The sequence below is a fragment of the Ptychodera flava genome, unplaced genomic scaffold (genome assembly GCF_041260155.1).
Source record: "Ptychodera flava strain L36383 unplaced genomic scaffold, AS_Pfla_20210202 Scaffold_34__1_contigs__length_2629520_pilon, whole genome shotgun sequence".
Classification (NCBI taxonomy): domain Eukaryota; kingdom Metazoa; phylum Hemichordata; class Enteropneusta; family Ptychoderidae; genus Ptychodera; species Ptychodera flava.
This window is the reverse complement of record NW_027248356.1, coordinates 2,215,333-2,228,369: the sequence shown is the minus strand read 5'-3', so window position 1 is coordinate 2,228,369 and position 13,037 is coordinate 2,215,333. Positions and strand designations below refer to the sequence as shown.

The 13,037-nt window shown below is 38.1% G+C and overlaps 1 protein-coding gene across 2 annotated transcripts; it reads left to right on the top strand.

Moving 5' to 3' along the window:
• The first annotated feature begins 387 nt into the window (after nucleotides 1-387).
• Nucleotides 388-11,897, top strand: LOC139127694 (uncharacterized). Of its 2 annotated transcripts, none has more exons than XM_070693593.1 (13): nucleotides 388-712; nucleotides 2,308-2,618; nucleotides 2,940-3,211; nucleotides 3,607-3,810; nucleotides 4,475-4,573; nucleotides 4,910-5,008; nucleotides 5,308-5,406; nucleotides 5,765-5,863; nucleotides 6,092-6,193; nucleotides 6,442-6,540; nucleotides 6,902-6,943; nucleotides 7,133-7,204; nucleotides 7,690-11,897. In XM_070693593.1, the coding sequence occupies exons 1-13, from the start codon at nucleotides 654-656 to the stop codon at nucleotides 10,660-10,662; spliced, it is 4,530 nt and encodes a 1,509-aa protein (XP_070549694.1). In that variant the 5' UTR covers nucleotides 388-653; the 3' UTR covers nucleotides 10,663-11,897. The 2 variants fall into 2 exon arrangements, with proteins under 2 accessions (XP_070549694.1, XP_070549695.1); XM_070693594.1 differs by having other exon boundaries at nucleotides 527-712; nucleotides 3,610-3,810.
• Nucleotides 11,898-13,037: the final 1,140 nt, after the last annotated feature.

Genomic DNA, 13,037 nt, shown 5'->3' with positions numbered 1-13,037 from the left:
AGGGGAAAAGTCGGCCATTTTTCTTGAATTTTATTTGATACGAGACACTATTTATACTGTTTGACATGCTGACAGATGGATGAATGGGTGATCATGCATATATTCAACCCCGGTTTTAGACAAATTAAATGCAACCATAGAATAGATAGAATTAATGACCATGACCATTTATTCTTTCTCGCGTTGGTTTCATTGATCGTGTCTAAAATCGCGGTCGAATATATGCATGGTCACCTATTCATTCAGTATCTTTCAACATGTCAATCAATATAAATAGTGTCTCGTATCACACAAAATTCATAAAAAAATGGCCGACTTTGTCCCTTTAATTATTAACTTCCACAGTAACGATCAACCAAGTTGACCTAAAATATACCCGTTTAGTTCGCTTATCGTCGTCCATTGCAGAATCCATAATATGGACAAATTGTCAGCCTACCACTTCAGATATTCTGAATCATAGCATTGCATTTCATTTCCGTGTATGATGACACATACAGGGTGTTCGTTTGATTCTGGTCGATGATTGACTTTACACAGAAAGGGTATACCTGGAATTAGATTGACGTCATACTCAATATTAGCAGCCGAAAGCCTTAACGCTGTTTCGTATACTGTTAAGTTGCCGTTAGATGGTCAACGAAGCGAGTTAAATGCTGCACATAGCTGGCCGGTTTGCCAGATACATCGCCAAAGTTAATGCGGAATCAAGGTAAGGTGTATGTATGTATTGTACTCTATTAAGAATACAAACGTTTCTATGTTAATATATGGCAAAGCAATGAGAACGGCGGCGGCGTCGCCATGTTTACATGATAGCGACGTACCACAGTTAGATTTTGAACTGCGTCATAGTGTAAATTAACGATAAACAGTCTTGTTACCATTCCATTTTCATCAGTTTGGAGTTTCTGTGCACTTAACGGCATCGATTTTTCCTACAAAATACAAATAAGTTCTCCGGAATATGAAACTTTGCAAACAGATTTACTAAATTGGCCCGCCGCACGTAGGAACCAAAACATCTGCGGGATTTTGACAGAATAAGGGGGAGCTACTCAATTCTGTTAATGGCATGACAAGCGCGCTGAACAGCACAGAGATACTACAGACTTTTGATAGTCTTGAATCAAAGCAGTTCCGCGGCCGGAGATATTGTTCTCTGTTTATTAGCGGTTTGCCCTTCCTTGACCTAACCGTAAACATGCATTAAAATCTTTCTTTGTTTACCTCGTAATTGTACCCTGAGACAGTACCAAGAATAAGGTCACCTACGTATATAGACATGATGTCATTATTTGTGTACCGACCTTTGAGTGGCTCACCCTAGACTATTCAAAGACAGCTGAGTAAACTACTTAGACGATAAATGGCGGTTCTATTGCCCTATTTTTCACACGCTACAATTATCCATGAGCGACGTAAACAGCGCATTTATTTTCATAATTACAATTCATTGCAAACAATTTCTATAGGACGTCTCAATAGTAATTTTTGTTTTGTGTTTGATGAGTTCCTTTTAAACGCTTGACAATAAGGCCGTTTTGTAATTGTAAGTACATGCCGCTAGGCAGGATGTGAGCCAAAAACAATATTCATTATGAACGAATTAAGAAGCAATACACTGTACTTGAACGATCTTCAGAAATAAACTATGAATGATAGCAGAAAAATAAAGTGCACTTAGAAAATGGTAAAAGTGTAAACGGACAATAAATTAACCACAAATAAACACTGAATCGATAACTTGGTAAACAAAAACAACTCTATCTCGTATTAGGCGAGGGGTCTCTCCCAGTCTGCTTCCGGGGCAAAGGATTGGTTTGTAAACTTGCAGACCGTTTGGGCACCGGAAGTGAAAGTGGTTCAGCCAGACCGATGGTAACTGCCTACTTGACTGAGGTAGCGTGTAATGAATTGAATGATTGACAGTCGAGCAGACTGGACGGAGACACACAGAGTTCAGGAACATTACCGAATCACAGTCTCTCAACACGTAGAAGGACTGTGACTAAATTAGATGAAACTTGTCAAGGAGCCTGAAACAAAGGCTTGGTGGCGCTAAGTATCATGTGCAATTATTTGAGAGGCAATTAATATGACATAGTAAGACATCTACGTCAGCAATAAGGACGGCTGCATCCAGAAAGGGCGATTTAGATTTGTAAACTTCCAAACTAGATCCGTGTCATCACAGATCTGTACTAAAAATTACAAATTACGGATGCCCCCATCTCTTGCATAGGATTGCTTATAATCTTCGTCAGTGACGATTATATGTGATGACATATAATATTTTCGTTTTAGGTTTAATTTCTATGTTCTTCTGGCTGTAATGGCTGACTTTGGGCTACATCCTCTATCTCTCCTGTACAAGGAGCTGAGCGACAACTTAGATCGAGAAGAAGAACACAAACTAAGAAACTTAATATGTGGTCGGCAAATTGCAAAGCGTACAATTGAAAGTTTACAAACACCGCAGGACATCTTCAAATGTTTGGAAGAGTGTGGCATTATATCGGAAGCAAATCTTGAATTTCTGAGAGAGCTTTTGCAGAGTATCAATAGGCGTCCCCTGATAGATTTGGTGGATAAGTGTGAAAAAACGTTGCAGGAATGTAAGTATTACTACATTGGCTTATGCTGCATATTCCGCTAGGGTGGAGCGCTGTTGTAGCTAACCCAAGTGAACTTGTTGGCAGGGATTTCTTACAAATAGTCACATTTAATCAAATCAACGTACAATCTGATATAAAAAGAGTACAGACAGACGGATATCAATTAGTCAAATTTTAAGTCAGACAAACGCTTGGAATGTTAATTGCATTTCCATATATCCGTTAGTGTAGGTTAACGTTTGTTTATATATCAGCTAACTCATTAATGTTTTGTGATTTATATATACTATTTATTAATGATATTCAATTTAACTCGCACAGATACCGTTCATAAAACTGAAGGCAAAGTCAATGGTAGTCGACATTATGAGACATATGATAGCGGTCTTGGAAAGGAGGTAGAGACAGTGGCAGCCGATTGTGATTCAGCTTTCAAACATGATGAAGGGTCTACTGTTGCCGACGGTAAACCAGCTCGGCCAGGAGAGGTCACTTACAGTCACCAACTGGCTGACCAAAGTGGAGTCGACTCTGATTATGAGCTATTACAAGAAAAAGGCACAAACGAGTGCGACAGTGTGTTGAAGCCACTGGTAAGTAATTGCATGTATTTGATGTCCATGCATAGTGAGTTCACTAGGAGTTGAAGTACATTATAGCAAGTGTTGTATCGTCGTTGTGTTAATATGGTTACGTAATAAGCTCTCCGTCGAGTCTTGTAAAATTTAAAAGTTGTCTTATGCACTTTTAAGAAAATTCCTTAGACCTTTATATTTACCGAAACCCATTTACTGCATCCATTTTTTAGCGACTTCAGCGTCACGGATAATTTCATCCAACCTGTTGCGAATCCAAATTATCATGCATGTGAGCTAGAAATGTATCTCTGGTCCTTTTCCAAAAAATATGTAATCCTTTTACTGCTTTAGACTTGTTTATCCAACATGTTTTGCAAGTCATGAACATTCTTCTATCATATTATCTTCAGCAGACAAACGACCAACGTGCTGACGACGAAGTGAGTGATACTGTTGGTACTGATGAAAGACAAGACGATGGACACGCCGATGACGTGTCAGAAGCTCTTGACAGTCTAGAATGTCAATCGCAGTTCACTGATGCGCAAGAGGATTCATCGATTATCAATGACAGACCAGAACATCAAGATGACATTACTGGTAGTCAGTTCTTGGTATGCATAAATTCCCCTCTTACTCTACCAAATCTCACCGTTAAGTACTTTCAGCTATCTGTATCCACTTTGTGAGTTATAAATGTCCAAAACTTATATGCTATTCCGCTATAGCAGCTCTTCTAAACAGTAATTCGTTCTTGTTCGTTTTACTGTTTGTGTGAAAGTTTCGCATTTTGCATAAGACATCGGGCTCCCTAAGTACCTGATGTTTGATATGAAACGTTTTTTTTTTTTGTATTCTTCTTCACTAATTTCCCTTTTGTTCCCATATCATGCGGGTGATGCGAACAACTTTTCTCTGGATGAAATGAAAGGATTGCTGTAATTTTTATAATCAACATTGAATGTTAGTTTAATTTGTCAAAATTAATATTTAGTTATTGCAAAAGTTACAATAACTTAATGTTGATTTCGGTAAGTTCTGTGTTGATTGCCTAGGTTTACATTGATGTCAAGACACACAAGTGATAGGCATGTGACATGCCTGTGTAATATGCATGAGGCTACCATATATACGGGAAAAGTTGAGCAAAATTGCAACTGTAGCACTTACCAAATAGTGCACTGATGTCTATACTACCTGTAAGCAAGTCGCACATGTAGACGTGGTGCAGTCAGCACATCGCTTGTAATATTTCAACACAATGCCTTGTCTTTGCAGGATTTCCGAGGTACATTACTCTCTGCGGCTGAGAAGGGCGAAGTCCATTCCCTCGATCATCTTCTAAAGACAGGTTTAGGTATCGACTGTTTTAATGAGGTGATTATGCAGTTGAGCATAATATTTTCTGTGCGATATAATATATCCTTGAAACGTCTTTCAATTGTGATTTTGTCATTCTCAGCTAAATCTCTCGTCTATCATGTAGGTCTTAAAAGTTATATTTACATTTCCCATATACTTTGACTTCGAATTGCAAGAAATTGTTCGACATTATTTGATATCTATTCGATATACTTCCGAAAGTGCTGCCAGTATCGCCTGCCCTCATATACTACACCGATCTATACTGAAATATAATATACCGAATATTACGGTCCTAAACTTTTTTATGCTAATAATTATTATTTATATACCCATGATTTTTATACCCAGGATGGAAACACCGCGTTGATTCTCGCTTCAAAGAACGGTCATAGTAAATGCGTAGAATTCTTACTGAAACACAAGGCAAACGTTGTCCATAGGAACGAGGTAGGACAATCAATCAATATGTCATTGTACCAAAGTCAAACATTTATGAAACTGTAACTTTACTAAAGTGACTGTCAATAAATATGTAAAGATATCATGGCCTTTTCTGGCACTCAACAGATCGTAGAAAATTTTGTAATAATACCAGCTAATACATTGACAGGAAATATTCAACGTTGAGCATCTTTATTTTATATTACTTGAAATATGGCAGAGAGAGAGAGAGAGAGAGAGAGAGAGAGAGAGAGAGAGAGCTCTAAGCTCGTGTCTTCATTATTCAATGCTATTTTCTTCAACAGTCGAGTGAAACGTGCCTCCATGTGGCGATTCAGTCTGGCCATGCAGAAATCGTCGAAATCCTTCTAAAGTTGAAAGGATTGAAGATCGTGAAAGACAATGTAAGCATACTGTGTTTATCAAAACAACATGTACCAGACTTCTTGTGCTTTTTGTATGTGGTGTGAGGTGATACGTCATTTAGGCTACATTACACACCTTTTAATTTGATTGCTCTACGTAACTTCAACGCGGCTTTAAGACCGTAGCATAATTTTACGTCGTAACCATATAAACGAGGGAAGAGACAATGAAAAGTTAGATTTGTTAGATTTGTATGAAGATTGCAAGAATCTATATTGTATCTATGACATCCCTAAGTTCCCTTATTAAAAGCCAAACATTTTATGAAACAGTAACTTTACTAGAGTGACTTTCATTAAACATGTAAAATACACTTTTGCGATTTATTGATTGCAGGAATATCAAGCGCTACTTCGCCTTGCTGTGAAAGGAGATCATTCAGAAGTTCTTGGGATTTTGATGGAAAGTAACTCTGTGACAGAAAACCAAGCTAAGGTAACTTGAAAAGATAACATTCTAAATGAACTACGACAAAATCCTGGACATCCTAGTTTTCCTGCAAATACTGTCAAAATGCAGCGTTCGAAGTGAAAACCATGCACTCAGTATACATTTATCTGTGGAATGTAAAAATGGGAAATACAGAAGGTAAAGTTGATGTATTTGCAAGAGATGGACATGAATTGTTGACTGCATCATATTTCACAAAATTAATTTTAACAGGACTGCATTCAAGCCTTCTTTATGGCTGCGGAGTTGGGATCTTGCAAATGTCTATCTGTGATGTTGTGGTCAGCAAAGATCAAGAACAGTGCCCAAAATGAGGTACGTATCTTAAAATCGTGTTTGTCATTAGTTTTTAACTGGTTAGATTTTAAAATACTCTAGCTATATTAGTATAACTTTGTTTACAAAATTGAATGTTTGTAAAGTAAAAAGTTATTGCAAAGAACGCACACAGGAACGTTAGCCGGACATAACTGAATGGTAAATATTCTTGTTATCAGAATATTTGACATAGTCATTTGACATATTGTTGTTGTGAAAGCTAATGATGGATTTTCATTTTCCAGAATGGTGACACGGTGTTACACGTGGCAACAAGACACGGTCAATCTGCAGCGGTCAAACTTCTGTTGCACAAGGGTGTTGATAAAAATGTAATCAATAAGGTGAGCAGTATACAGTCGTCCATGTATCTACCATATTTTGGATTCTCATAAAATTCAGCCTTCTGGAGAACCACACATAATAGCAGAGCAGTTTTGCTGCTATGAAAAAAAAACATTGTGTTTGAACCCTAATATTATCCCCTCTTGTGATTCAACATGATTACAGAATTGATGAAAAAATCAATGGATATGGTTTCTTTTTTACGTCAGCAACCGGATGGATATTTCGCTTATTTTGGCCGAATACAGTTTGATAGAAATTTTACTTTTGCAATTATGTGTTTCATATTTTTAAAACAAGTTTCACTTTATCATGTTATGTGAATTTCAACGTCTTCCTTTGGTATTTCCTTTATTACAGGGTAACCAAACTGCACTGTGTCTGGCACTTGACTTTCCCAAGGTAAAACGTGTAAAGACGTTATTGAAGTACCAAACATACAGGCATGAAAGAGGTTTACTAAATGAGCTTACTCTTCAGTGTTAATATAATTTACACCATTTTACGTTCAATCTGTTCAGAAATCATTTATTTATTTATTTATTTATTTATTTATTTATTTATTTTATTTATTTATTTATTTATTTCCAGGATTCTAAAGACAAGATCAAAATCTTATTTTATCTTCTACAAGCTGGTTGTTACGTCACGATGAACGCAAAGGTAAACTTGAAAATGTCGCTAGTAGTAGTAGTAGTAGTAGTAGTAGTAGTAGTAGTAGTAGTTGTTGTTGTTGTTGTAGTAGAAGTGATGAAAATCACAAGTACTTCCGCTATGATAATAGTGGTGATAGTAGTGATTGATAATGTTGATGATGTTGATGCAAGTAATCCACTTTCTATTTCTCATCTAGCAACTTTCCAATGCCACATTACTCTGTACTTTTTTGTCGTAAGTAGCCTGTGTGAGGATGATGCTTCTGTTAAAAATTACCATTCAAATAGCTATGCTTGCAGTTTGTTTTGCCTAGTTTGTCTCGTAAGGCAAATATATCTTTAACAAAAATTCACCTTCAATTTGTTAATTTGTCTCACATGATTAGAGTTTATAAGAACTGCTCTAGACATTTGCATTGGGCAGTTTCCTGCTTTGCCAAAATGCTCTTAAGTTTGTTGTGGTATAAACAATACATCAATCCTCTTTGACAGAATGCTCTTCTGAACATTGAGAATGTAGCCTATGTTTTACATACTACCGAGGCTGAAGATGACGTCATCGATGTGGACGATGAAGATGACCTACTCACTCTGCTTGGACAAGTAAAATATGTGTCGATAATGGTGTTCCGCAATGAAGACGTGTTGGTTCGTCTTAGAGAAATTGATAAAAGTCATGAGATAGATACCCTCATTTTGGGTAACATGAGTTTAAAACTTTTGGACTGCAAAGATGAGATGTTTCAAATTTCAAAGAGTTTGTGTTTGATTAATACACAAGATATTCATCCAAGGATGGCTAAAACTTGGTTGAGTGAAAGGGCTAAAGTAATGTCCTTTATCGCCATGAAATTAAGTTTTCCAATTATTATTATGTTCCCAGGTAGTTTGCATGCGATAAATATCAGCCATTGCTTTAGCAAGTCTAAACAAGATAGATACATTAAGATAGAATGTCAAGTTGCGGAATTGTACCTGAATAATAACGGTCTGACAAAATTGCAGGAAGATATTGGCACTGTGCCAAATTTGACATCTCTGATCGCCTCTGATAATAAAATTAAAAAATTACCACTTTCGTTAGCGCGCATTGACAACGTCCTGGTTCGAGATAACCCAATCACAAACGTGCACCACGAAAAGTTCGGAAACCCAAGGGCGCTCAAGGCATACCTGCAGCCTTTCCGAGATTCGAGGGAAATTCCGAATAAAAATGTGAGTGTAGATGTAGTGGGCCCCGAAAATGAAACAAAGGACGCCCTTCGCAAGATATTTAGTGATATGGTTGTCGGCAAGGGAAAGAATTCTGTGCACCTTAATGTCAACCAGACTACCCTGCCAAAACACGGCACAGAATCGGCAGATGTAGATACTGAGAGTCTAGAGGTTAGATCTTTGTTCTTTGCTAGCAATAAGCTGTATGTTGCGACGTTTGATTTGGACAAATTTACGGTTTCACCCAACCCACCTCTTTGGAATACTGTCGATGAACGCGGACGCCTTGTTCGCTGGCTTAACGCTATTCAATCACGTGCACCGAATTCTCGCGTTATCTTAGTCGGTACCTACGATGAAAAGTTAAAGAGAAGATCTGCAATGCAGGATTCGCTAGATCAGGTGAACGACTTGATTCAGACGTGTTATCAAAAACACAGAGAAGCTGTTGATTGGTCAGAATGTCAGTATTGTTGTTTGTGCGACCCTTCTCAAAGCGCGTCAAACATCGGTAACTTTTCCAAGGATATCGCTAAAACACGTCAGGATCAGAGAAAGTCCTCGAACGTTGCGGCAAACAATATTCCAATGTTGCCCCACATCGTCGGTTATTGCGAGATTCCTCGCAAACTATCCTATGAGAAGAGCAAGAAGCACCGTGACTTGGTGAGGTTGAAAAAAATCCTCTCCACTAATGTGCTCAATTTGGTTTCGTTGAGACCAACATTACCCGAAAATTGGAATTCACTCAAAATAACGTTGGGCCGTGAGAAGACGGAACGTCCGATATTGTCGTTTACTGAGTTCTCGCAACTTGCAAAGGACATTGGGATAGAAGATAACGTGTCAGAAGTTCTGGAATACCTAACCGCTGAGGGCGCTGTTATTAAAATGGACAATCCACAGCATGAAGGCAGCAAATCCAGTTCAATTTTCTGTATTTATCCTCCCTATCTGCTCAGTCTGTTCTCGTTGCTTTACAGAGAAGTTGATGAGAAAGGCGTCTTGACGGTCGAACAGCTGCATGACATCAGGCAAAGTGAAAATAGAGATGAGTCTCAATTTAACAGTGCTATAAAATTATTCAGGAAAGCTGAGCTTTGTGTCCCCCGGAAGAGGAAAGCTTCTAACACGAATGGGACGAGTGCAGATGAGGTAGGAAATACGTCGGATCTCATCTTTATCCATAAATTAAGCAGCCGTCAACCAAACTCGTCTCAGTGGCCACGGCGTCTGAAAGCCCGCGAGAAAACGATGAGTTATCTCTATAGTTGCGGTTTTGCCGTGTACAAATTATTCAATGGTATTGTCATGGGTGCCGGTCAGCACCGGGGTACTCTACATATACTCAGAAATAATGTAATTTATGAAGTAAAGCGGTCCTTTCAACCGTGCAGCTTACACACGGACCCGAAACCAAATGAAGTACATTCACTTCGCCATGCTTTCCGAATTAAGGTCATACCCTATATTAGTAGTATCGCAGTCACAGTCAAGGGCCAATATCCTTGCTGTGCTTTGAACGAATTTGATCACATGATCCAAGAGTTGGCAGGGAAGTCAGAATGTCAAGGCCTCGAATTGCACTTCAAACAGGCCTGTCCTACATGCATTTTCACAAGCAATCCAACTCCAGGGTTTCTAAATAATTCAGACACCGCCTACCAGTGTTCCAAAATCTCTGAGCACACTTTCTATTCTTGGAAAGATGTGCTCAAACCAGAGTTTGACGATAGTCATCGCAGCTCCTACATGCCTTCGAAGACCAACGATGTCTTCGAGTATCCGCGTCTCTTCATCATCCCACCATCACAGAGTGGTTTTCTTAAAAAACGAGATTCTCGTCTGCATTTCTTGTGTGAGTGTCCTGAGAGCTATCATCTCGTTGATCACCCAGGTTACAAATTACAAAATATACATGCCTTCGAAGAGACGTTTGAAAAATACCTCGAAAGTGTAAAACAGTTTCTTGAGAGAGTGAGCGTCGATGGTGAAGGTAGTCATGACAACAGCGCAGATACAGTTCAATTACAGCTTGCCATCAGTAAACTCTCAGAGGTTGAGAAAACAATAACAGAAGGCATCGGTAGTCTGTCAAGGTCACGTCCAAGGTTGACCAAGTTTGAGTTTACGCACTTGTTCCAAAGCAGTGCAGATGTGTGTCACTTTACAAATCTGCATCGAGTTGTCCAGGGTGATCACCAGATGTACTTGTGCAAAGAGCATGCGTCGCTGTTCGAAAAAGTCTGAAAACGTGGTCAGCACTATGACGTCATCAATACCTCCGAGAATAGGGACAAGCGAATATACTGCTTTTCACCGATATGCAGACAAAATGTAAGAGCTCAAGGGTGAAAGTCAAGGCATAGAATGTTTTGATTTAGTTGTAAAGAATTAGCCGAAGCACGATGGAAAGTAGAGAAGTGATACGTATTGTTTCAGATCCAATCGTAATGGCGAAAATGTAAACATTCCTCCATGAAAATGTTTTACCATACTCCTTTCCATTCGCATTTTATCGCGGTGATCATTTTGACGTGCGGAGCAGAATAATCAAATCAGCGATCATACAGTTTTCTGAACGGCGTAATAGACAGCGCCCTCTGCGGTACTTAAGTCTTCCTGCAAGGTCTAATCGGGAGATATACACATAAAACATTTGGTTGTGATCTTGCAACAGAGCATATTTTCAACCAATCCTTGAAATCAACAATTTCAATCAACAATGTTTTCTCGTGAAAAGATCTTAACATTAGTTCATTTAAAGCCAAAGTTTTTATTCAGCAACACTCTAGCCTTCCAGAAGTGATAGTTTGCGTCCAAAGTTATATTTTCTCTTTTTTCCCTTGTTTACCCTTCCTTCTATTTCATCCGATGTTGATTTGCTGTTATTGCTGTAACATTCAATGCTGTTTTTATGAGTTTTCTTATTTAATATATGTAGGATCGATCCCTCTTTATTGTATTTGAAGATGTTTTATCGGTGTATTGTGCAATCACAAAGTTTTAAAATTGTCCCGGAAAGGAATTTTATTAAGATCCGGAGCATTTTATAAGTTTCTTTCCATGTTCAATTTTTAGTTTCACTCCAGAAGCGCTGAATAATGTCAATTAGCTTTTGTTTGTACGATGATAGACAATCATTTTATGAATGTTTTATCGTTTATTTCATAGACAATCGACTTTATAGACTTTTTATAGATTTTGTAGTGATTTTATTCAATCTTTTATAGACAATCGATTTCATTCCTCAATCAGACAATAGATTTCGACTTGAATCTGAACAGTAGTGAGATTTTAAAAGAAAAAAATTGATTTATAAGTTAATTTGCATACCACTCTATATGTGAAAGTCCATTCAAGGCCTTTTTCTTTACTTTATTCAAAGTCTCAGTGTAGTCTTCGCTGTAATTTGCTATAGCTATATTGTACAGACATTGTTGGTTCATTTTGGGTTTCAGAATTAAAGGTTTTAAAAACTGCAATGTAGTGACCTTGTTTTTCATCAATCACTCAGGCCAAGCGAAAAGCTTGAGTTTCAGATAATTTGACTTACCCTCTTTAAAATCCTAGCAACCCGAAGCTTTGTTTCACATTTGAAATAATCTCGCATGATTTTGCAAGATTGTGCTGTTTGTGATTGGTCACTCCCGAATAACAAATATAAAAACGTTGCCGACCAACCTATCCTATTTCCTTGCGCCCTATTAACGTCAACGAGAACAATTTGTTTTTGAATCAGACAGTCACTTAAAGGGGTGCGGAACTGCGCGACGTGCTACATTCTTGTTTATAAACGATGTGTTTCATGCATGATATCTATATGCATCACTTCAACTTAGCTGCAACATATAAAGTTTACGATATTCATCGTTAATAAGCATGTTTCAACTTTCATCAATCGCCAACGTACCCTAGATACAGTATTTACATCGTTCGTAGGAGTCCCTGGCAACCTTTGAGTAGAGTTCCGACGACCACCCCGTTTAAGGTAGTGCAACTTCGAGCGGAGTCAGATATTTGCATTCTCAAACCTTTTCAACTCTTTTCTGAACTACCACTTGTGGGGGTTTATTTTGAAGCCCTTTGAGTAGGGAAAAACTTTCACTGTATAAGCTATTTGAAAATCGAAAATTTTATTTTACGCCATAGAGTTAACACAGGGATGGCGATCATTTGAATTTCGAATAACGGAAAATCTTCGGTAATTTGTTTCTCTAGTACCAAAATTTGAACGGTGAACTCGGATTTTTATAGGCCTAATTGATTTGTAAATGAGTGGTTTGCACAGTTCTCAAGTAAAATTTGAGCGAAAGTTTATGTTTTGTACTTACGAGGCGCATACCACCTTAAAGGGAGAGGGTCGTCGGAACTCTAGTCAAAGGTTGCCAGGGACCGCTACGACCGATGTAAACACTGTATCTAGGTTACGTTGGCGATTTTTTTGAAAGATAAAACATGTTCGTTAACAATCTATGAATATAGTAAAATTTAAATTTAATGTTGCAGCTATGTTGACGTGATGCATCTAGATACACTGTACCAAAAAGTAGATTTGACCGGATAGGCAAAGCACCCGATAAAGGTTGTCAAATTCCAATCTTTGACTGTATAATGCTTCCTAC

Excerpts from the sequence above, each read along its gene's own strand:
- LOC139127694 (XM_070693593.1), top strand. The coding sequence starts at position 654 with ATGCTGCACATAGCTGGCCGGTTTGCCAGATACATCGCCAAAGTTAAT. Across the intron at positions 5,009-5,307 it reads ACGTTGTCCATAGGAACGAG|TCGAGTGAAACGTGCCTCCA; the intron begins GTAGGACAATCA and ends TTTCTTCAACAG. Across the intron at positions 6,944-7,132 it reads TGGCACTTGACTTTCCCAAG|GATTCTAAAGACAAGATCAA; the intron begins GTAAAACGTGTA and ends ATTTATTTCCAG.